We start from the raw sequence: 26102 nt of genomic DNA on the forward strand, positions 1-26102 counted from the left end.
AAAATATACGTAATATGCAGTGGATTCTAGTCTTAAAGTCACATGTTAAATGGCAGTATCCATAAAGGAGGACATTGAATCTGCTGGCAAATTTTCAAAGGAATCCACTTCATTTCCAACCTGAGATTCCAGGCACTATAGATGTACTGTATATTCTCATAATTAATAACTTAATTTTTTTTTTTAACTATTTTTGAATTTTCAAGGTATTCAATCAGTATGATCACAATATAACATTAAAAAACGGACATTTTATTTATTTATTTTTTTTATTTCAAATTTTTTATATACCGGCATTCGAGACAGCAGTCACATCATGCTGGTTAACATAAAACAGGGGTGCATAGTAAACATAACTATAACAAAGGTGCTGAAAAGGCAGTTACATATAACAGGGTGATAAGAACTTGGGTGAGAAGGAAGAGAAAGGATAGGTTATTAATTTAAATATGTAAAACAATAGAATGGATAACCAAGGTGTAGTTGGAGATTAGTTGACTATGTTGGCGTCCGGGAAGGCTTGTAAAAGACATAAAAAGACATAAAAGCGAAACAAATGTTGCAAACTAGTATAACTACTGAGACTAATTTGCAGTGAGATAGGCAAATCCACAATAGTGATATATCATATATAATAACAATTGCATCATAAATTACAAAGAATTATGAAGTTCATGATACAGACTCCACCCCAAATCATATTTGAAAGGCTTTCCTTGAAGATTCTATCTTAATTTTTCATTATCTGATATAGTTTGCACCTGTACATGCCAGTGTGCAATATTAGGATTGTTTTTCCAAAAGGTAGCAATTGTAAATCGCGCTGATAAGAACAATTGACCCACTAAGGACCATTTCACAAGAACCAGGGAGCCATCCCATTTCTCCAGAAGACCCAGCAAAGACTCATAGATGTATTGGAAAACCTATATCAACTATTTCCTGTACAACATGGGACCGAAACTGTTGCACTTTCCTACAATGCCACCACATGAGTAATTCTGCTATGAAATATTGTCAGGGCATGGACCTTTGCTCCTAGAGCTGAAAATGAACATTGAGGTAGATTGTTAATAATGATTATTTATCACAATGCCTCAAATGCTTTTGGATGATATTCAGTCTTGTGGATACAAACATATCCTTTCTGAAGGTCTATTGTACACAGGATAATGCCCTGTTCAGATTTCCTGAATTATGGATCTGACAGATGTCATACCAAAATTTAACTTGATGACAAACTTTAATCTTTTAATTCAGTGTGAGCAGAATTTTCCAGATCTCTTAGAAATAATTTAAAGGTTTAAGTTTCTAGAAATTTTGCTTTTTGATATACTAGAATTACTGCCTGAATTTGTAAAAAGGTGTTGAACGACATCCAGAATTGCTATATAGTTCATGCTCTGTCCTTTGTAAGTCTAGATTGGAAGAAAACTGTGTGGGGGATTTTTTTGAAATTCTATTACATTCCCATTTGTGACAATGTTAACTATCCAAGCATGAGATTAAAAAATTTCAAGACATCTGAATAAATACAATCTTCTTCCTAGACAAGGCATCTGGACATGAGTAAGTCTGTCACTGCTATTGCTTTCAGTGGGCTATAGAAAATCTACATTCCATTCCAAAATGTTCACCTTTTGTTGCCTCATAGATTGGCAGTAAAATGCATTAAAACTATGCTTGTTCTCTGTAGCCAAACTTACTACCACTAAACTGCCAAATGAAAAACATTCCAGTATTCCTTAGAATATGAAGTAGAAATAAAAACATGGAATGGCTTAACTGGATAAGTGTCCACCCATCTTATATTTCTGTAGGAATCCTAAATATTTAAGCTCTGGTGTAACAAAACACTTTCAAAAGCACATACCAAGCATATTTTTAAGTTACACTTTTTCATTGGTAACTCAAAGTGAGTTACATTCAAAGTATAGTAAGTATTTTTCCCTTTCCTCCAGAGGGCTCACAATCTAAGGGCATCATTTACTAAGCATTTTTCCCATAGACACAGAATGGGAGAAAAGACTAAGTAAATCAGGCCCTAAGTTTGAACCTGATGCACCTGTGTTAAATTGTATTGATTCACATGATAACAGGATAAACTCAGCAGTTCCCGTTGGTTCTCTCTGCTGGTTAGTGTATTTCAAAGCAAACACTCAACCATGAGCACCAAGGAGTTATCAAAAGAACTCTAGGACAAAGTTGTGAAAAGGCAAAGGTCTAGGGATGGGTATAAAGAATTGCAAGGTCCTTGAATATCTCTCAGAGCATGGTCAAGATGATTATTAAGACGTGGAAGATGAAGGGCACAACCAAGACCTTGCCTAGATTAGGTCATCCCTCCAAACTAGATGACCAAGCAAGGAAGAGACTGATCAGGGAGGTAATCAACAGGCTAATGGCAATTTCAAAAGAGTTAAAGGTTTCCATGGCCACAGCTAGTCTAAGTGTGCATGAGACAATAATATCTCAATCATTCCACAAATCTGGGCTGTGTGGTAGGATGGCAAGAAGGAAGCCATTACTCAGAAAGCCCAACTTGAATCAAGATTGATGTATGAAAAGGAACACTCAGGAGATACTGAAGCCATGTGTCAAGGGGTTTTGTGGTATGAAACAAACATAAAAAAAAAAATGAAAAAGAATCGCCATGAAACTGAAACTGACAACGGAGGGAGTCCTCAGAGAGAATGAGAGCCGCCCACAAAATGACATCATCATGCTAACGGCAGAGCCGGTAAAAGACGCCGTTCCATCAGGCGTCGCGCGCCAAAGGGGCTAACTTTCGTGCTTTGTGTAAAATAAGTTTAGTAATGCTTGTTATTTAATTAACCTCTATTAAGCTGTCTAAAAAGTTTGCTTTTACATTTTTAATTCTAGATGTTCTATGTATCCGACTAAGGAATTATATTTCCTGCTTGTTCAGTTTGCAATGTAAACCGGCCTGATTTGCATTTTATGCAAGAAGGTCGGTATATAAAAATTAAAAATAAATAAATGATGAAACTGTATTCAGGACAAAAGTTCTAATTTAAAGTGTTATGTTTAGCGCAAAGCCAATGCAGCATATAATCCAGAGAACACCATTCCTACTGTGAAGCATTTTGGTGGCAGCATCATGTTATATGGATGATCTCATCAGCAGGGACTAGGTTACTTGTCAGAAGAGAAGGAACAATGAATGGAGAAAATAACAGAAAAGTCCTTGAGGAAAACCTGCTGCCCCTTGCAAGGAAACTGGGACAGAATTCACCTTTCAGCATGACAATGATCTGAGGCACTCAGCCAAAGCTTCTTTGAAGTGGCTAAGGAAATGTCCTGAAGTGGCCCAGTCAGATACCAGACTTCAATCCAATCAAAAATCTGTGGCGTGACTTGAAGATTGATGTCCATCCAAGGAACATAATCAAGCTTGAAAAATTTTGTAAAGAAGAATGGTCTAATATTGACAAATCTAGGTAACAGCTAGATTTGTGGGCAGCTATCCCGACAAACTCACAACTGTAACTGCTGCCAACAGGTGCTTCCAGCAAGTACGGACTTGGAGGGGTAAAGACTTAAGTCTGATACACTGATGACAAAATATGAAAAATGTTCAAAGGGGGTATGTACACTTTTGATCGCCACAGTAGAATTATTTTTGGTTGCGAAAACTGTGGTTGATCATATACAGCTGCCAGGCAGCTTATTTGGCTAACTCTGGTGGGATATTCATCACTGTGGTTGTGCCATTGAATATACCTTTCTTTAAAGTTAGCCAGGTAAGTTTATCCAGCTAACTTTATGACAGCTCTATGGGTAAGTTATCTGGCAAATTCTAAATATGGGAGATAGCCAGCTAACTTATCTGCCTAAATTAACTGCAACTAGAAATACTCCCAAAATAACAAAGTTATCCAGTTACGTTCTATCCTGTTAACTACTTAGCTGAATAACTCAAGGGTGATCAAGCCAGCAGGAATTTTCCTGTTCCACCAATTGTCTAAGTCCAAACTTACTGGACAAATGGCACTGAATATCAACTTCTGTATGTTTTTGAAGATTAAGGAGGAAACCTTTCCAGTGTTTAATTGATTTCTGAATGAACACACTCTCTTCTTAAAATCTGTGTTTAAATCCAAGAGATTAAGCTTGTTTGGGTTAGTCTTGAGAAGAAATTCATTACTTTCTTCTCCCAGGTTCTTATGATATACCCAAGTGGGTGCTGAAAGAAAAATCTGCAGAATAAAAACTTTCACTCAGACAGCAATGATGTCATAAAGCAAGTTTGCTTACTGGGCTTCTCCGGAGACAGCAGAATGAATTAGTCATGACATATGGTGATGTCATCCAAAGGCGATGAATGGACCTTCTCTTTTAACTCACAGAGCTTTTGCTCTGCTAAGTAAGTGCCATTATTTCTAAGTTTTTATGACTTCTTGGAAAGCAGACAAGCAATACAATGAATTGATTGATATGGAAAACAGAAAATTTTGGAAGGAACTTCTGGTGAGTAAGGAGGACTACCTTGTTGTGGAAGAAATGCATGTAGGTGAGATGGTGGACAAGAGCCTGGAGCTTGCTAACTCTTCTAGCTAATCATACCGTTACAAGGAATGGTACAATACTTTCCATGTCAGGAACGTAAGTAAAACAGATTCCAATGGCTCAAAGGCAGGCTTCATCAGTTGAGAAAGGACAACATTCAAGTCTCATGGAACCAGAGGCTTGACATGCCATAGGCCTTTCATGAATCTAGATATCAGTAGACGAGTAGAAATCTATTTACTGTCCACCAGAACATGGTATGCTAACACGCTGAGATATACTTGCACTGAAGAGGTGGCAAGGCTTGAATCAGAAAGGTGGTGTAAGTAACTTTAGCAAATACTTGGACTTGCAAGAAAACGGGTCCAACACCTTCTGTTGGTACCATGTGGAATTTCTAAGAAATAAGAACATAAGAAATTGCCATGCTGGGTCAGACCAAGGGTCCATCAAGCCCAGCATCCTGTTTCCAACAGAGGCCAAAACCAGGCCACAAGAACCTGGCAATTACCCAAACACTAAGAAGATCCCATGCTACTGATGCAATTAATAGCAGTGGCTATTCCCTAAGTAAAATTGATTAATAGCCATTAATGGACTTCTCCTCCAAGAACTTATCCTTATTCTGTTACATTTGAAGGCATAATTTCTTCTAGTTGATGGCTTTCTAGCTGAGACTAATATGTCTACAATATCTCTTGTTAAATCAAGTTTTGTGATTAATGAATACTTAACATCCAAGATGAGAGGTTGGGATAATAAAACATCTCATCTTGAGTTAATAATGTAAGGTCTGTCCCAAAATGTATGGAATGGCTGCTGGAAAGTTGTATAACATGCAAATTATATCTGGGCCACACTGGTGCTATGATTACCAGGCAACCATGATCCTAGAGAAGCGTCTGCACCATTCTGACGGTAAGGGATATTGGCAGAAAAGCATACATGAGTCTTGACCCCCAATCGAGAAGGAAAGTGTCCAGAGCTAGTCTATGATTGCTGGGCAGAATTAAGTATATTTGATTTAGTTTTTTGGTCTGAGGTGAATAGGTCCACCGACAGTAGGTCCTATAAATTGAATAGTCTGTCGACCACTGATTGCTATACAGACCAATCATGTGGACGAAATATTCTGCTGAGTCAATCTCCCAGCGTGTTAGAGAGCCCCAGGAGGTAGGTGGCCTAAAGGACAATTCAATTCCTAGTTGCCCTGTGCCAAATCTTCAATGCTTCCTGGCAGAGAGGCCATGATCCTGTTTGTTGACATAAAACATGGAGACTTGGTTACTGGTTTGGATCCAGATATTTCTGTCCTTAAGAAGATGCGCGAATGCTGACAGAACATATCTTCTTGCCAAAGTTATTAAGAAGTCTGAGGTCTTTTCCTGGAGATTAATTTGGAGTAAATTCTTGTCTTTTTTTATTTTTCCATAGCAGATTCAACCACTATAGACTGGTGTGGCAGCTGAATGACACAGAACCCCAGAGTCATCTGAACTCTGTACTTGAAGTCAAGCTTCCGAGCTGTAGGAATGTCAGAAACAGATGTTTCCCACATCCTCATTTGTAATATGTTAAGGATGTTGTGGACTGCTGGTTCTGACAGGGTGTCCAAAATTTGAAGAAGAGTGATTTTTTACTTTACAGACATGAACACCAAATGTCAATCCCATCTTTTTCACAAACTTGGTCCTCTGGGAGAGAGGCGTCTATATGCATATATATTTATATACATGTGTCTTGACATTCACCGTTGTGTCTTGATGTTCACTGCGCTCCCATCCATCTGTTCCTTCTCTAACTTCACTTGTCAAATATCTTATCACCCTCTTTAACATTAATATTACAAAAAATGATCTAACATCTTAAAATAATAACCAGAGAGAAGCTGAAAATAAAAGGGAATTTTTTTCTCTCTCAACCTGTTCCTGTGGCGTCTCTAGAACAAGCATTTTCAGCCAGGTGGTATTGGTGTGATCTCGGAGAACCAATAGCCATCTTTATCTACATTGCAGTAATCTTTATTCAACCACTGAGGAAGATAGGATCATTCAAATTGTTGCAGAGTCATGCTGACTGCTGAAGTTACTATATCAAATATCCAAGTTGCCACTGTATTCGAGATTTCAAAATTTCTGTGACACAAATGTTAATGGACCTTGAACTTTGAGGTTCATCTACTCAAGACCTAAGATAAGTATTGGAGTTGAATTTTATTTATTTTTTATTGAAGTGTGCATTTTACTTCCATCCAAAAAAATTTTCAAAAGATATTGAAGGTCGGTAGCCTTGGGACAATTCAAGACTGATGATTACAAATACTGAAGCACATATCAATTGGGATTAAGACACAAGATAATACAGTATGGTCCTGGCGCTTGTTACGAGATGCCTTTTTAACAAATGTTATTTGAATAACTGCACATTTTTCTGCTGAATTTAGTGAAATTTTGTGTATATGGAATAGTAGTATGTGGCACCCTGGCTCTTTGCTGGGCTTGCTCAATTGTAGCTACGCCCCTGTGTATATGGTATAAAGGGGAAAGAGGGAGCAAAATATTTTTGTCTGCAGCCTAGTAGTTTAATAAAACAAGATACTTAAATATAAAATTGTAGGGAAAGCAAATGTTGCTTACTTGTAACAGGTGTTCTCACAGGACAGCAGGATGTTAGTCCTCACATATGGGTGAGCTCACAGGATGGAGCCTAACAGAACACTTTTGTCAAAGTTTCTAGAACTTTGACTGGCCCCTACTGGGCATGCCCAGCATGGCACTAACCCTGCAGCCAGCAGGGGTCCCCCTTCAGTCTTGTTTAAAAAGCTACAGGAAGTGCCGAAAAATAAAATAAGAAACGTAACGAACCCAATACCGCGGGGTGGCGGGCAGGTTTCGTGAGGACTAACATCCTGCAGTCCTGTGAGAACACCTGTTACAGGTAAGCAACATTTGCTTTCTCACAGGACAAGCAGGATGGTAGTCCTCACATATGGGTGAGTACCGAGCTGAGGATGTCCGAGTATGCACCAAATATACCCAAAGATGTGCAACAGGCACAGCAACTGGGGTGGAATTTGGCAGAGGGCATCCTGAAACCTAACAGGTAGGCGGAAGGGTGTTGGTACATCAAGTTGTGAATAGGTTACGCAGGACAGATTGGCCGAAGATGGAATCTTGTCTTCCGGCCTTTGTCCAAGCAATAGTGGGCTGTAAAGGTATGGAGAGAACTCCAGGTGGCAGCCCTGCAAATGTCAGGAAGCGGCACCGATCGTAGGTGTGCTACTGAAGTCGCCATGGCCCTCACAGAGTGTGCTTTAACACGGTCTTGAAGTGGAATGCCCGCTTGCTGATAGCAAAAGGATATGCAGTCCACTAATCAGGAGGAGAGAAGTCTGCTTACCCACAGGCTGCCCCAATTTGATGGAATGGAAAGAGACAAACAATTGAGTGCTTTTCCTGTGGGCAGCTGTACGGTCTAGGTAGAACGCTAGAGCTCGTTTACAGTCAAGGGTATGCAGAGCCTGCTCTCCTGGATTGGAATGGGGCCTGGGAAAAAAGGTAGGTAGTATAATGGATTGATTGAGATGAAACTCTGATACTACCTTAGGCAAGAACTTAGGGTGAGTGCGGAGTACTGCCCGGTCCTGCAGAGGTTTAGTGTAAGGCGGATAGGTAACTAGGACCTGTTACTCACTAACTCTGCGAGCCGAAGTGATTGCCAAAAAGAAAATCACTTTCCATGTGAGATAGTGAAGTTCACAGGATTGGAGAGGCTCGAATGGTGGCTTCATGAGCCTTCCTAAAACCAGGCTGAGGTCCCAAGAAGGGGCCGGAGGAGACAGTGTAGGCGTGAGGTGAAGCATGCCCTTCAGAAAACGTGTTACAAGGGGTTGTACTGATATGGGAACATCCCCAACACCTTTATGAAATGCGGCCACCATACTAACATGCATTCTGATGGAGGAAGTTTTTAGACCTGACTCCGACAAGTGCCAGAGATAGTCAGAAACTTCGTGATTGGACAGGTAAAGGGTTCAAGGGTTTAAGAAGAGCACCATGACTGAAACCTGTTCCATTTGTAAGAATAAGATTTTCTCGTGGAAGGCTTCTGTGAAGCAATCAGGATACGGGAAACTGATTTAGAAAGGTTAAGTGGCTGAAGGATTAACCTTTCAACATCCATGCCATCAGGGACAAGGCTTGAAGACTGGGGTGGCGCAGGCACCTGTCATTTTGCGTAATCAGAAGTGGGTCCTTTCCCAAGGGAATGTGCCTGCGAATGGAGAGATCCTGAAGTACTGGAAACCACAGTTGGTGAGGCCAGTGAGGTGCTATCAGGATCATGGTTCCCTTGTCCTGACATAACTTCACAAGAGTCTTGAGAGAAGTGGAAGTGGAAGTGGAGGGAATGCATATAGGAGACCTGCCGCCCACGAGAGGGAGAACGCATCTCTTGGTTGTGAGTGTTGGCTGCGAGTGAGAGAGCAAAAGTTCTCTACTTTGCGGTTTTGACATGTCGCAAAGAGATCTATATGAGGGTAACCCCATTGTTGGAAGATCAAGTCTGCCACTAAGGGGTTGAGAGACCACTCGTGCGGTTGAAAGGCGCGACTTAGCTTGTCTACCAACACATTGTCCACTCCCGGCAAGTAGGTCACCCTGAGGTACATCGAATGGAAGAGGGCCTCCGCCCATATCTGCGCAGCTTCCTGGCACAGTAGGTAGGAGCCCGTCCCTCCCTGTTTGTTGATGTACCACATGGCCACCTGGCTGTCCGTTTGAATCAGGATGACTTGGTTGGAGAGCCAATCCTGAAATACCCTGAGAGCATATCTGATTGCTCGAAGCTCCAGGAAATTGATTTGGTGTTTGGCTTCCTCTGGAGACCAATTTCCTTGTGTCTGCAGATTGGCCACATGGGCTCCCCAGCCGAGATTGGAAGCATCGGTGGTGAGAATTATTTGAGGGTCTGGAGCCTGGAAGGGCAAGCCTTGGAGGAGATTGATCTGATTTTTCCACCAGGCGAGAGACTGACAGAGTGAGTCGGTGACGTGGACAATGGTCGACAGGGGCTGAATGCATTGAGTCCATTGTGACCTTAGAGTCCACTGCATGACCCTCATGGCTAGGCGGGCCATTGGGGTGACCTGAACCGAGGATACCATGTGTCCCAGTAGGATGAGAAAGCGGCGTGCAGTCGTGTAGCACTGAGACTGCAGCTGGTGTGCGAGAGAGACGAGAGTGAGAGCTTGTTGTCAAGGTAGAAAAGCTTTTGCCTGCAAGGTGTCCAAGAATGATAAGGTTTGAGATGGGACTAAGTAGGATTTGTCGTAGTTGACAAGAAATCCTAGTGAAATCAGGGTGTGTAAGGTAAGATGTAGGGACGACAGAGCAGTTTACTGAGTAGGATCCCTGATCAACCAATTGTCTAGATAGGGGTAGATGCGAACACCTTGAGTCCTGAGGAAGGGTGCAACTACTACGAGACATTTTGTGAAGACTCGTGGTGCAGACGCGAGGCCGAATGGAAGCACTCGGTACTGATAGTGCTTGGGGCCTACCAGAAATCTCAGATATTTGCGATGAGATGGAGTTATTGCAATATGAGTGTATGCGTCCTGGAGGTCTAGAGAGCAGAGCCAGTCTCCTTTTTCAGAAGAGGAAGGAGGGAACCCAAGGTTACCATCTTGAACTTTTCTCGTTGGAGGTACTTGTTGAGGGCACGTAGGTCCGGAATTGGATGAACGCCACCTGATTTTTTGGGGATTAGAAAGTACCGGGATTAGAATCCTAGGTCTTGTTGGGAATAGGGCACTGGTTCTATTGCTCTGGACTGGAGAAGGAGGGAGACCTCCTGTTCCAGGAGTGGTGAGTGGTCAGATGTTCCCCATGTCAGCTGAGGTGAGGAGTCCGGTGGGATGGAGAGAAAGTTCAGGTGATAACCCTGAGAGATTATGGCGAGGACCCACTGGTCTGAGGTGATTGTGTGCCACTTGTTGTGGAAATGGCACAATCAACCTCCCACTGGTATCTGAGGCAGTGGAAGATGGCTGCTCTATGTAGGAGTCAAAAACCGGAAGCCGGGCCCGGCTAAGGAGCTGGTTGCAGCTTTTGTTTTCGTATCTGACGAGACTGGGCCTTTTGAAAAGGTCTCGTGGAACGAGTCCTAGACGGTGGTGGATAGGACTTCTTTGGACAGAAGAATGACTTTTTAGTATCCTTCCTGAATGGCTGTTTGGAGGCATACTCAGAAGGCATCAGAGAGAGCTGTGTCAGGGTCTCATGATGGTCCTTGAATTCCGCCACCATTCGTTGAATCTGTTTGCCAAACAGACTGTCTCCTACACAGGGCAGGTCGGACAATCTGTCCTGCAATTCAGGGCGAAGGTCCGAAGACTTGAGCCAGGCCCATCTTCTCGCCGAGATAGCAGCTGCAGATATCCTGGTAGCAGTGTCAAAGATATCATAAGACGATCTTATCTCATGCTTGCCCGCCTCAAAACCCTTGTTTACTAGGGTTTGGAGCTGATCTTGAAATTGCTGAGGCAGGGAGTATGTCAAGTCTTGTATCTGCTTAAATAAGACCTTGTTGTATTGGGTCATATAAAGCTGATAAGAGGCAATTCGAGAGATGAGCCCTGGAAGACCTGGCGACCAATGGCATCTAGAAATTTTTGCTCCTTACCTGGGGGAAAGGAAGTGTGAGGTTTTGATCTCTTTGCCCTCTTTTGGGCAGATTCCACGACGACAGAGTGGTGATCCAATTGAGATTTTTGAAAACCTGGGGCTCACTGTACCAAATAAGTGGTGTCAGCCTTCCTGTTGACTGGAGCAACAGAGCAAGGGTGTTCCCAGTTCTTTTTGAGGAGATCCAGAAGAACTTGATGAATAGGGATAGAGGTTATTTCCTTGGGAGCATCCAGGAATTGCAACAGCTCCATCATTTGATGCCTGTCATGTTGTTCGATCTGTAATTGGAAAGGAACCAATTCAGACATCTCCTTCACAAAGTTTATGAAGGAAAGGTCCTCTGGAGGAGAACGCTTTCTGCTTTCAGAAGGAGAAGGTGGTGAAGGCAGGTCATCAGTGTCTGGTGAAGAATCATCTGTCCAGGTATCGTAGGGATCAGCATCTGCCCCTCTAGGAGCCCTAGGGGGCGGGATGGTGGAATCCCTGAATGTCCTGGTCTAGGCTCCAAAGGAATCGAAGGAATAATTGGAGGCACCGATGAAGGCATCGAAGGCACCGGTGAAGACATCGAGGGCTTCGATGAATGGATCGGTGGCGCCGGACATATCGGCATCGATGGACGTATTGGCATCAGTAGGACTCCCAATGGAGGGATGCGGGACGGTGTTTCCCCTCCCGATGACAAAGAAAGCGGAGAAGGCACTGGAGCCATCGGTGACTCGGGATCCATCGGTGAAAAGGCGGCGATGAGCGCTTCAATTCTCGAGAGCAGTGGTGCCAATGCTGCCGGAACCGGGTCAGCGGTTGGTTCCATTATTGGTACCGGGCCATCGATGCATCGCCTTGTCGATGGCCTCCTAAACCAGCCGGTCCAGTTCTTCTCGGAGACCTGGAGCAAGCAGCCCCGGCTCCGGAACAGAAGACTGAGGCAGAGGCATAGCCAGAGGGACCACCGTTAAAGGCGGAGTCGCGGCTCCCAATCCCCTTTCGGGTGAGGGGTGCCTCGGTGACCCGGTCGCTGAAAAGGTCGGTGCCTTTTCTGGATGGGGTTTCTTCGATGGCGACTCAGACGATGGCGAGGTCAATGATTTTGCTCCCTCGATGGTCCGAGACTTCCGATGTCGGTGGCGATGTTTTTCTCTACGATCCTCTCGGTCCTGAGGGCGAGTAGAGGTGGTTGAAGGTCGAGAAGTCGTCGATGCCGGACGGTCACCGGCTGGTGGTCGATACTGGTGCGAAGTTGACGGTGCCGGTTCTGATGACGTCGATGCAATCGACAGCGTCAGGGTTTGAGCACGGAAGAGAAGTTCCATCTTCTCCATTCTGGCCTTGCGACCTTTTGGTGTCATTAGGGCACATTTGGTGCAGGTCAGGACATCGTGCTCACATCCGAGACACATTACATAGACCTTATGAGGGTCTGTTATGGACATGGTGTGATTGCAGTCCGGGCACCGACGGAACCCGACGCCATGGCCATGAAAAACTCGAGCCGCGGTACGGTCGACGGCCAGTAGGCCGTGAGGGCCAAACTCGACGAGAATCAACCGAAAACGGGTAAAATCTTACCAGAGTATCGCGGAGTCAAAAATTTGAAGGAGGGACCCCTGTAGGGTATGAAACTTTTTAATAACTCCGTGAGGAAAATTCCTGTCAGGAATCTCTGTGGAGCTCCTTAACCACGTGGCTACTGTTGCGTGGAAAAAAGAAGACTGGCTGCAGGGTTAGTGCCATGCTGGGCATGCCTAGTAGGGGGCCAGTCAAAGTTCTAGAAACTTTGACAAAAGTGTTCCATGATTGGGCTCCATCCTGTGATGTCACCCATATGTGAGGATTACCATCCTGCTTGTCCTGTGAGAAAACTATTATCCAGTTGGATAAAGCAAAACTTTCCAGTAATGATACCTTTTCAGCATTATAACCCTGATCACATTGTTTGAAGGGGTAATCATTTTCTACTACAATACTCCAGTTCAAATGTCTGCAATATTGCATATTTGGTTTCAAAATATCACAGTAAAATAATTAAGTAAACCTTCCACCATACTCAATCTTCTTGACGATAAGTTAAGTGTTCAAAAATGTGGCTACTATTTAACTCAAGTTAAGACATTGTAAAATTAAATTATTTTTTCAAAAACTCAAAACAAACCTTTTACTAAGACTATTTGCAATACTGGAGTAACTCTAGCTCATGCCAAAACTATAAAACAATGTGCTAAAGGCACCATCTACTGGTGAGATACAGGGATGCCAGAGAATAAAGGAGCATATCAAATATCAAAAGCAAGAACCTAAAATATGAGATTTCTTCCATTTGGGAACTCTGGCAACACCACAGAACACAAGTCTAAATGTGATTATGTTTTCAAATATTATATGCTAACCCAATTTATTTTTCAATTCACTAGTGTTTTAGAGCTAGGACTGGCTGATATATAATTTTGGCGTAGAATGGAGGAATAGTAGGCTAAGAAGCAGGGAAGCCAGGATTCAAATCCTGCTTCTCCTACGGGTTCTCCTTTTGACCACAGGGACACCTCCTTTATCTCAAATACAAACAGATTATAAGCTCTCTTGAACAGGGACCTATGTACTGTACTTGATTGTAAGTTGCTTTGAGCTCATATTTGCAAGGCAAATAATTAAATCTAAAATTCAAGCCTAAAATCCAAACCAAACTATAAAATCTCCTCTCTCCATTATGTATTTCCTTGTGCATTCTGTTACTGAGTAGTTATTTCAGATAAATTAGAAGGGGGAAGCATTAGAGAAAGTTGGTATTTCTCCTGGCCCCCAGCCCTACAAATACTAGAGATACTGCTCCAAATGAAAAATCAACAAATTACAAAGAACCCGGCAAAGGTACAGATTTATATGCAATAAGCTATGCCCGCAAGTATAAGTTTAAAGAACTGCTGCACATCTTAAATATCAGAGAAAATAGCCTGGTCAGCCGCTATGATAGCATCACCCTTTACCGCTCACTCCTCCCACACCTGCACAGCAGAAAAAAAAAGGGACATCATTTAGACCACACCTTTGTTCTATGGGTGTAACAGTTGCAGCTGGCTTTATTATATCATTTTCAACAAACAAAAATTGCTAATCCGAGCCGTACAACTCCACTGATTACCTAGTTGCCCCTCTTTGCCACCCCACCATGGATACCAGCAAGGTGGCGATGTTTCTTACTACCTCTCCCCCCCTCACCACATTGCCAAGCAAGGGGCCCATGCCAGGCATTATCATGCCCCTCCTTTAACTGCTCTACTGGCCGTGAAGGCGCAAAATTGAATTAAGGATGGGTAGCTAATATTCGGCCAAAGCCATGGCTAGAAAGCCAGTGTAAAACATGTCTACCTCATTAATTATCCACTGGCATGGGTACCCTGCCCCCTTTAGCAGCTGACACAATCAAAAGCTTACAAACACATGATTTGCAATCTAACATGGAAATCTCTTTGCACTCGGTGTAATGGGGCTAACTAACATTAAGATCTCTCTAAGCTCATCGTAACATGTCCGACCAGTACTGACAATATTAACCAGGGATCTCCCGCAAATAAATTGCTCCATGAACCCTCTCCCAATCGTCATAAAAATTGGCCTGCCTCTTATTTTTTATTGGTTTTGCATAACTTCAAATATGTGGTGGCAGGGTGGGTCTGCAGTGTGGATCAAGAGAAAGAGCTAGAGCCGGCACGGGGATGTAAATCCCCTTTTTCATCATCCCCTAGCGACAGACCGTCAGCCCTGCGTCCAACCCTCTTGCGCCAGATGAGTCACACTGCAATGTCACACTGACGCAATCGGCAGGCATGTGAGATAAAACAGGGAAATGGGGAGTAGGGGGCACAGCGCACAGACTCAAAACCTCATCGGGGTGGGTGACGGCCAGGCATGCTCCATAGTGCTGGGATAAAAGCAGGCTGCAAGCACCTGGCATGGCCCGCAAAATAAACATCACAGGAAGCTATGATTTTGAAAACGGCATCCACTTTAGAAATTAGTCCTGGTTTTTGTTTTTCAACGTGCTACTCTATGCACAAAATTATTGCAGTAACGTTAATGTGATATCACTGTAAGAATATTAGGAATGCCCTAAAAATAGAGGCCAGTTTCCCATTACTACGGCAACATTAAAAAGCATTTAAAAAATAGGACTAGCTTATAACACAGATGCTCACACAATAGCTAATTGTGATTTGGGGATCAAAAACCACATTCATTATTTTTTCTTTTGAGTATGTCTGTGACTTACAAATTTGTGCACTTTACATGTGGCTCCAGCATTCAAAAAACTCACTCGCAATAATTATGTATAAATATTTGCCTTGAACTGTCATCTCTGAGGGAGCAAAGGGGTAAAGTTGGAGCACTTACACTTATAAATGGGGTCCATTAGCCTATGAAATGTGTGTTAAACAACTGTAAAAACAACAGAGATCCTGGAGGATCTTTCTTTGATGATTATGTTACCAACATCTCCAATTTATAGAAAAGTATCCTGCCTGATGATTTTTGTGATAACTGGTAGCACTGGCTAATGTTAAGTATGTCAATGTGTTCAACAAGAAAATTCGTGATCAGGTCATAAGCTGATAAAATGGAAGAGAAAACAAAATTCATTTATTTAAAAAAATTTGTAGCCAGCACAATCTATAATCCTAAACAGGTAATACAATGAAAAATGTAATCTGCTTTGAAATGCCTGAAAAAGCAGATTAAATAAAATAAATTAAAACAAGCAACTCTCATACATTTTGAATATATTTTGGTCATTTATCGGTTAAAAAATCACATAATTCTGTTGTGTTTTGGAGGTTTTTTGTTTTTTTTTAAATTAATTATTTTAATGAGCGAGAGGAAGATGACCAACATTTTGATAAAAAGGAGTTGGAACTTTACCAGGGGCGTGAATCCCGGGGCAAAGGAACGCTAAGCCAGCTGACATCATCAGAAGGGGATTCCCACCCCTTCATAATCACCTGCCCTGCAGTGTTCTTTGGGAGTTGGAGCTTTACTAGCAATCGGGCCGATACAGTACAGTACAGTGCGCTCTGATGGAGCGCACTGTTAACCCGCCATTGGACGCACGTTTTCGACGTGCTAGCGTTACCCCTTATTCAGTAAGGGGCTGAAAATGCGCGTCCAATCCCCCGAACCTAATAGCGCCCGCAACATGCAAATGCATGTTGATGGCCTATTAGGTATTCCTGCGCGATTCAGAAAACAAAATGTGCCGCCAAGCCGCACATTTTGCTTTCAGAAATTAGTGCCTATCCAAAGGTAGGCGCTAATTTTTTCGGGCACCAGGCACCCATGACGATACTAAATCGGAGGTCCCAAAGGATAAAAAAAAAAAAAAAGAAAAGAAAAGAAAAAATTTGAAGTTGGCCCGCAGCTGTCGGGTCGAAAACCGGACGCCCAATTTTGCCGTCGTCCGGTTTCCGAGCCTGTGGCTGTCAGCGGGCTCGAGAACAGACGCCGGCAAAATTGAGTGTCGGCTGTCAAACCCACTGACAGCCGCCACTCAGGTCCAAAAGGAGGTGCTAGGGATGCGCTAATGTCCCTAGCGCCTCCTTTTGCCAGTTTTTACTGCTGGGCCTCATTTAAATACAGAATCGCGCGCACAGGAGAGTGGCCTGCGTTCGCCCGCTCTCCCGCGGACTTTACTGTATCGGCCCGATTGTGAGTCCCGGGTCTGAATACTAAGCCAGCTGACATCAGAAGGGGACTCCTGCCCCTTCATCATCAACTGCCCTGCGACATGCCTCTTAAAATAAATTCCATCTCTTAGACTCCATTATTTTCCTTGACTAGAAATGGGGAAGAAGAGAAGAGGTCATGTTTGTGCCTTCCCCCTCTGAGCCTTCTGTTTCATCACCCTTGTCTCAGCCCACTCTAGAAATGTTTCATTTTCAATAGCAGAGTATTTCGGGGCCTCACGAGTTTGGAGGTTTTTCCTCCACTCCTCTTATACCATCTGCGCTGAGTGCAGCTATCTGACATTTCATCCCCTGGGCTTGGGGTGGATCCAGGTAAGAGGAGGGATCTGGTTGGGGAAAGTTCCAGGACTAGACGAGGTAGTGCCAAGTAATGCGTTGACACATATGCCAACTGTGGATAGCATTTCCATCTACTGAAGAAACTTTAAAAATGGTTTGGACAGCCTTGAAAAGTCTCTTTCTTCCCATATAGACTCTGCACTTACATCTCTTGAAACTTTAAATGATTAAGTAGCTGAAAACTCTGTGATATTAAAGGAGCATTTAGCCAAGATACGTGAGATCTGTAATAGATTGTCCATTTTGCATGAGTGTCAAGTTTCGTTGATTAATGAAAGTAAGTTACGATACTTTCTCAGAAAATTGAAAATCTTGGAAATTTTACTATAAGGCTAAATTTGAGATTTTTAAAATTTCCAAGATGTTCTTTGATTCTTCTATTGGAGATGCTGCATTACTTATTTAGAATGTTTGCAAATTCCTACACAAATATGCCTACTTTCTCCAAAGTTTACTATTTATCTCTCAACAGTGGTATGAATTCTCCTGAAGTTAACCTGGGAAGAGTTGAGTTTCTGAATGAGAGTTTGAGTATTTCTGAATTGTTGGAACAATCTCAATGTGTGATTAATGATAGAGCTACTTTGTTGGCTTCATTTAATTGTAAAGCTAATAAATAGATGACAACTTTTCTTTCAATTAAGAGATACCTGTTTTTTTAGGTCACAGAATTTGCAATCTTTCCAGATGTTGAAGGAATCTCACTTAGCCAGAAAATTTGTATTCTTAAAAAGCAAAATGTTTTGGTCCTTGGGGAAACATTTCTTTTAAAATTCCATTGTAGGTGTTTAATCAAGCTACAAGGGAATAAGTATGTTTTTTGTGATTCTGTACAGTTAGAGGACTATGGAATTCCCTTCCAGTAGATCTTAGGTTACAGGCTCATCTGAAGCACTTTAGAAAACATCTTAAAACTTGGCTATTTGAGCAGGCATACAAAGAAGGCATCAGTTAACTTATCACCATACTTGTTTTGCACAACCTGTTTTAATGACTTTTATGGATTATTTTTAAGCATCCCTATTTATTTTTCATTTTATTAAGCTTAGAGTATTTACTGAGTTTTTACTTAATTATTTATCAGAAAATGTATTTTAATGTTTAGCTTGGTTAATTTATTGAGGCTGTACATTCTTCTCTTACCGATTACTATGATTTTACTTATTTTTATTTTTTACCTATTTTATTGATTATATGTACTAGTTTTATTGTTTGCAAACTGTTGTGACGGCTAGTTCCAAACCGGTATAAAAAAGCCTAATAAATAAACAAACAATTTTCCACTGAACAGTGCACATAAAAATAAAGTACATCTATGATCACAGCTTAAAAGGCTGCTATAGGAATGCAGAAAATTACTGGAAGTACTCACATGCACATTTACTGCTAGAACTGTTCCCAATATCCAGAGCATTTCCTGGTTTGTTCTGTGATGCCTCTTCAACTCCAATTTCAGTATTTGGTGCTACCAAACCATGAATATTTGTTTGCTCTGCTGGAGCGGATAAGCCTGCACACACAAGATAAGCATAGATATTTAAATAATTCAACCTGCATAAACTGCTCTGCTTGAAGAAGACACACAAGTATAGATAAAGCACTTAATAAATAATACTAATTTACATCTGAACAGCTAAAAGTTAAAACTAGAAACTAGATTAAAAACATAGAAGTTTGTCTCACAAGTGCTGTTGCCACCTTTGTTCTTTGGTATATAATCTTAGAAAAAGCAAAGCTGTTTGCTTATAACAGATGTTCTCTAAGGACAGGAGGATAAGAAGCCACACAAGTGGGTGACATCATTGATGATGCATTGATATGAAGCATGTCTAGAAAGCTTTAGAAAAGCCTAGAAAGCTTTTCCCAGGCACATGCAGAATCTCCAGCAATCCAGTAGTACATGGAGGCCTCCTCAGTTCTGTATAAGAACCAACTGCAAGAGGTGAAGAGAAGATACATCTTCAGAGAATACCAAAATGAGACAGTATCTCTAATGTTTGAATAGGTGCCAACCCGAGCATCAGCAATCATCAGATGGTACAAGAGTCAGAAAAGTCACATGAAGATTGAGGTTTTGGATTTCAAAAATATGGACTTTAGGAATGTACCTTGAAAAGGAACTAGAAAGCTGGGAAAAGATGGGTGAAGTGGAACAATAGTGGACCAAATTGAAAGGAGCTATAACAGCAACAAATCTTTATGTAATAAAAGTAAAAGGAATATGAAACCAATGTGGTTCTCAGAGGAGGTGGCTGACAAAATAAAGACTAAAAGATCATCATTCAAAAAGTCAAAGAAACTCAAAAGGAGGAACAAGACTATCTGGAGAAGCTGAAAAAGACAAGGAAAGAAATCAGGATAAAAACTCAAGTGGAAGAGAAGCTCGCCAATGAGATAAAGCTAGGTGACAAAACAATTTTCAGATATATCAGAGAAAGGGAGAAAGGCCAGAGGTGTTACTGTAAGAGTGAAAGGAGATATGGAGTAATGGGTGGAGAAAGATAAAGAAATAGCAAAAATATTAAATAAATACTTCATCTCAGTGTTCATTAAAGAAGACCATGGAGATGGAGCGCTGGTGGTTGGCAAGCGTAACGAGGGGGATGGGGTAGGTACAACCATATTTACAAAGGAGAGTGTTTGGGTGGAACAAGCAAAACTGAAAGTGGACAAGGCCATAGGGCCGGATGAGGTGCATCCCGGGATACTAAGGGAGCTCAAAGATGATCTGGCAGATCTGCTGAAAGACCTATTCAACAGATCCTTGGAGATAGGAGTGATGTCACAAGATTGGAGAAGGGCAGTTGTGGTCCCACTTCACAAAAATGGTAGCAGGGATGAAGCTGGAAAACTATAGGCCTGTTAGCCTTATGTCAGTGGTGTAAAAATTAAATGGAGACTCTTCTGAAGAAAAGGATAATCAACTATCTACAATCTCATGGGTTGCTGGATCCAAGGCAACATGGTTTTATGAAGGGAAGGTCCTTTCAAATGAATCTGATTGGATTTTTTTATTGGGTGTCTAGAATCATGGTTGAGCACTTGATGTATTTTACTTGGATTTCAGCAAAACTTTTGATACAATAACACATAAGAGGTTTATTAAAAAAAAATGAAGAGTCAGAGTAGGTCCCAAGGTGGAATGGATTACAAATTGGTTGACAGACAACAGTAAGTAGTGTTAAATGGAACTTACCCTGAAGAGAGAAGAGTTATAAGTGGAGGGCTTTAAGGATCAGTCTCAGGCTGGTTCTGTTCAGTATCTTTGTGAGTGATATTGTGGATAGGTTAGAAATAAAAGTTTGTATTTTTGCAGATGACACTAAGATCTGCAACAGAGTAGACATTCCTGAAGGAGTAGAGAATATGAGAAGCGATTTAAGAAAACTCAAGGAGTGGTTGAAGGTTTGGCAGCTAGGATTCAATGCTAAGAAGTGTAGAGTCATGCATTTTGGATGCAGAAATCCTAAGGAGCTGTGACGGGGGAGGTGAAAGACTGATGTTCATGGATAGGGAAAGCGACCTCGGGGTAATAGTGTCTGATGAGCTGAAGATGGCGAATCTATGTGATAAGGCAGTGGCTAAGGCCAGAGGGCTGCACAGAGAGAGGCAGCAAGAAAAAGAAGATAATGCCCTTGTACAGGTCTTCGGTGAAGCCTCACCTAGAGTACTGTGTTTAGTTCTGGAGACCTTATCTCAAAAAGGATAGAGATAGGATGTAAGCAGTCCAGAGAAAGGTAACCAAAATGGTTTTGGGTAGGCATCAAAAGCCATAGGAGATGAGACAGAAGAACCTGAATATGTATATTCTGGACAAGAGGAAAGACAGGAGAAATAAGATACAAACACCTGAAATGAATTAATGATACACAGGAATCAAATCTTTTCCAATGGAAAGAAAGCAGTAGAACTAGGGGATATAATATGAAGCTCCAAGGAAGTAGACTCAGGATCAACATTAGGAAATACTTCTTCACAGAAAGGGTGGTGGATTATTGGCATGCCCTCCCAGAGGAGGTAATGAAGACAAGAACAGTAATAGAATTCAAAAGGGCATTGAATAATCACAGATCCGTTGTGGCTAAAGGATGGAAATGAAGAAAAGGTGTAACCTATGTTAACTAGGGGAAGCCTGCATGGAGTGGCAGTTACTACCTGTAACAGAGGACATAGGGGTAATTTACACAAAAAGGCAGTTACTATCCTTAAATAAAAAACGTGCTGGGTAGATTGGATGGACAGATGGAATCTTTTTCTGTTGACATTTAGTATGTTATTATGTAAGCAACTGTGCTTTCTCCGAGGACAAAGGTTGCTATTCAACAGCTAAGAAATGATCAGAACCTCACAATAGCCTAACATTTTTTGCTGAACACTACCCATTTTGGTATTATATTTATGATTTTTTTTCTGAAAGATAATGGGCCCTAGAGGTAATGGAATTGCATTTTACCTCTCAAAGAAACCTTGGAGGACTGACTATAGTGTTGAGAATTAGTGTCCAAACAGCAAAGGGATATAAATAAATGGACAGGACGCTAGGCTGTGGCTTTGTAAATCTCCATAATAATAATAATAACAACTTTTATTTTTATCCCACCTTTCCAAATACTACTCCATGATGGCTGACCTTAGATGGTCCACCTATGCGGTCAATGATCTGAATTTATGAACATATGCTTTTAGTGTCAGTCCTGCCTTGGGCACAATGGGAGATGGTGCAATCCATTACCCAATAAGAGGTAGTGCATTTCATAACAGCAATCCCAAAACCCATTTGAGTAAAGGAATCAAAAAGTTAGTACAACTTTTAAGGGCTTTGCTCCATTCCAAATGGAAGGCAATAGCTCTCTTGTAGTCCAAAGTGTGCAGAAATTGCTTGCCTTTATGAACATGTGGCCTGGAGAAAAATGCTGGTAGGACAATTGAATATAGTTTGTAAGATGCCCAGAGTGGTGGATGGGCAGGATATAAATATGTTAAATAAACAATATTAACTGATTAATGTGAAAATCCTACACCACTTTAGGCAGAACTTGGGATGTATATGTGATACAATCGTGATAGTGGACCCAATGATAATGTAACAGTCTTACCTTGGCTTGAACCCGGACCATGGTAGGTAGCCGGTAGGGAGTCATGGGCACAATCCGGTCCCCAGAGGCAGGCAACCAATAAGAGTCCAGAGCACAATCCAGGTCAGAGAGACAGGCAGCAAGCAAGAGAAGATCCAAGGCACAATCCAGGTCGGAGAGGCAGGCAGCAAGCAAGAGAAGGTCCAAGGCACAATCCGGGTTGGAGAGGCAGGCAGCAAGCAAGAGAAGGTCCAAGGCGCAATCCGGTCATAGAGGTAAGCAAGCGAATCAGAGAAGCAGTACCAACACAAGCAAGCCTGTAGCCGAGGCAATGCTGTGCTGAAGGATTGTGTTTAAATAGTCCCACTTCCCGCATTAGCATGGGAACTTCCGGGGAAGGCAATGACATGCCGCGGTGGGAGGAGTCCTGACGCGGCGTGCGTCGAGGCAAACTGCATCTGGGGAATGCCGCTGAGGAAAGCGGCCGCCAGCCCCGACAGAAACAAAAAATGTGGAGGAGCGCTGAACGGTAACAGTACCTCCCCCCACAAGGTCCCTCTCTCCGTTTTTTCGGATGAGGTTTGAGAGAAAAACGTTGATGGAATTCACAAAGTAACCGCAGGTCCTGTATGTTGCGAGCTGGTTCCCAGTTTTCCTCTGGCCCATAATTTTTCCAAGAAATTAGGTACTGCAAGGTTCCTCATCTTCTTCTGACATCTAAGATTTCCTCGACTTCATATTGTGTGTCGTCCTCCACAATAGTGGACGTGGTCTGTTTAGATTTCCTGGATGGCCAGGACAAGATAGCTGGTTTGAGCAGTGATATGTGAAAGTCATTGTGTACCCGAAGAGTGGGTGGCAGGCGAAGCTTGTATGTGACCTCGCCTAGTTGTCTTTCAATAGGGAAAGGTCCAACGAATCTGGGTGCAAATTTTAGGGAAGATGTTTGTAATAATCTGAGATTCCAGGTACTCAACCATAATAGATTCCCTGGTCGAAGTTGAGGACCCAGCCTCCTCTTTTTATCCACCTGTCTCTTAGCCTTGGTCGCGGTTTGCTGTAACAACTGACGAGTTTCTTTCCATAGCTCTGTCATGGAGCGGACGGTCTGGTCTATCGCCGGGAAAGACGAGGAGATAGCAATAGGCAGTGTTATTCGAGGATGTCTTCAAAAGACTATGAAAAAAGGGGATGTTCCGGTGGCTTGAGCTAAATGATTGTTATCGCAAATCTCTGCCTAAGGTAATAAGGATGCCCAGCCATCCTGTCATAAGAACATAAGAAACTGCCATGCTGGGTCAGACCAAGGGTCCATCAAGCCCAGCATCCTGTTTCCAACAGAGGCCAAACCAGGCCACAAGAACCTGGCAATTACACAAACACTAAGAAGATCCCATGCTACTGATGCAATTAATAGCAGGGGCTATTCCCTAAGTAAACTTGATTAATAGCAGTTAATGGACTTCTCCTCCAAGAACTTATCCAAACCTATTTTGAACCCAACTACACTAACTGCACTAACCACACCCTCTGGCAACAAATTCCAGAGCTTTATTGTGCGTTGAGTTCGTTCACGTAACATCGTAAGAAAGTCTTGAGATTGATCGATCCGTTCATTTAATCCGTTGGATTGGGGGGTGATAAGCTGAAGAAAAGTTACGTTTTATTCTGAAGGTTTTACAGAAGTCCTTCCAGAATCGAGCGGTAAACTGAACTCCTCTATCAGATATGATATTCACGGGAAGGCCAAGAATACGGAAAAAATGTGTTGTATGAACAGTCGAGCCCATTCTGGAGCCACAGGCAATCCAGGGAGTGGAATAAAATGGGCCATTGTTGAAAATCGATCCACAACAACCCAGATGACCGTGTTCCCATCGGAAGGAGGGAGATCAGTAATGAAATCTGTGGTTATGTGAGTCCATTGTTTAACAGGAATGGGTAAGGGTTGCAATAGCCCACAAGGTCACCTTTGGAGACTTATTGGCTGCACAGGTGGGACAGGATTCAATGTATCTCTTGGTATCCAATCTCCCACTGGGGCCACCAGTAATAATGAAGACAAGGTTTCTCATCTGAGCTATTCCAAGATGTCCCGCTAGGTAGGAATCCTGATCCCAGTGAAGGACCTTCTGCCTCAGGTGCCTGGGTACCACTGTCTTCCCTAGAGGTACCACGAAGGTGAGCATGATTTGAGCCGGATCAATAATATAGCAAGGTGGGTCGGGAGTGTCATCAGGCAGAAAGCTTCTAGACAAAGCATCTGCTCGCTGATTCTTTTCTGATGGTAGGAAGCATAGATTGAAGTTGAATTGACTGAAAAATAGCGCCCAGCGGGCTTGCCGTGGATTCAAATGTTGAGCTTGTGAAAGGTATGCCAGGTTGTTATGATCCGTATAAATTGTAACTGTGTACTTGGCCCCCTCTAATAGGTGTCGCCATTCTTCAAGAGCGGATTTAATCGCTAGGAGTTCTCAATCTCCAATGGCATAATTTCTTCCGCCGGAGAAAATTTTCTAGAAAAGCAGGCACAAGTAAGTAATTTCCCAGAGTCCGAGGGTTGCAGAAGAATTGCCCCTACTCCTAGAGCTAAGGATTCGACCTCCAAATTGAAAGGTTTAGTAGGATCAGGACGCTGTAGACAAGGGTCTTTAATGCTTCCTTTAAACGCTGGAATGCATGAATGGCTTCAGAAGACCATTTACGAAGCTTGGCCCGTTTCTTAGTCATGGCCGTCAGAGGGGCTACAAGGGTGGAGTATCCTGCAATAAACTGACAATAATAGTTGGAAAAACCCAAAAAGCATTGTAGGGCCTTGAGACTCCTGGGTTGGGGTCACTCTACAATGGCCTTGAGTTTCCCTGGATCCATGCGTAAACCAGTCCGGGAGACAATGTACCCCACAAGGAGGGTAATTCTTCCTTGTGAAACAGGCATTTTTCTAATTTATTTATTTAGAATTTTTATATACCGACATTCTCGATACACATATCAAATCAGGTCGGTTTCCATAGAACAAGACAGTCGCTGTTAAGGCTTTACATAGAACAGAGTTTTTTAGAACATGAGAACGTAAATATTAAACAGAGTTTCTGAACATAAGAACGTGACTATTAAATAGATATCAATAACATGTCAAACAGTGTTCAAAAACCGTAAAAAAATATATACAATAAATAGTGAAATAATTGAGTGTATCCGGTAACATTGTACAAAGGTGAATGGTAAGATCTGAGCATTACGAGAGATGATGAACTAGAGCATCTACAGTGGTGACTTTCATAACCTGTGGATTGTCCGTATAAGGCGTAGTCAGGCGCAGTGGGGTTTGGGGGAGTTCAAGAGATTTGTATTGTTCTATATTGCCTTTTGACCGGTGTCTTGAGTGTTCCTTCGATTCTGGGAAGGCTTGCCGGAAGAGCCATGTTTTTAATTGTTTCTTAAAGGCATGTTTCTAGGCGAAGTTCCGGGGGTAGTGAGTTCCAGAGGGTGGGCCCTGCTGTAGAGAGTGCTCGTTTTCTTAATAGGGATTTGGCCGGAGGAGCATATAATGATCCTTTGTAATTGTATCTGATGGGTCTTTGTGATGTGTGAGGGCGGAGTTGCATGTTTAGATGAAGGTGGGCGATGCCCATAATGTCCTTGTGAATCATCATTAATGTCTTGAAGGTGATCCTGGATTTTATAGGAAGCCAGTGAAGACCGTGTAGAATTGGTGTGATGTGTGCTCTTTTATT

The 26102-nt window shown here is 42.3% G+C and overlaps 1 protein-coding gene across 1 annotated transcript in view; it reads right to left on the reverse strand.

Moving 5' to 3' along the window:
* Nucleotides 1–26102, reverse strand: part of ATAD2B (ATPase family AAA domain containing 2B) — a 610472-nt gene that overhangs the window by 54901 nt on the left and 529469 nt on the right. Inside the window, exon 24 of the mRNA XM_029596002.1 lies at nucleotides 18663–18800. Within this exon, the coding sequence (XP_029451862.1) occupies nucleotides 18663–18800 (138 nt within the window). The remainder of the gene's footprint in view (nucleotides 1–18662; nucleotides 18801–26102) is intronic.

This window comes from Rhinatrema bivittatum, chromosome 3 (genome assembly GCF_901001135.1).
Source record: "Rhinatrema bivittatum chromosome 3, aRhiBiv1.1, whole genome shotgun sequence".
Lineage (NCBI taxonomy): Eukaryota > Metazoa > Chordata > Amphibia > Gymnophiona > Rhinatrematidae > Rhinatrema > Rhinatrema bivittatum.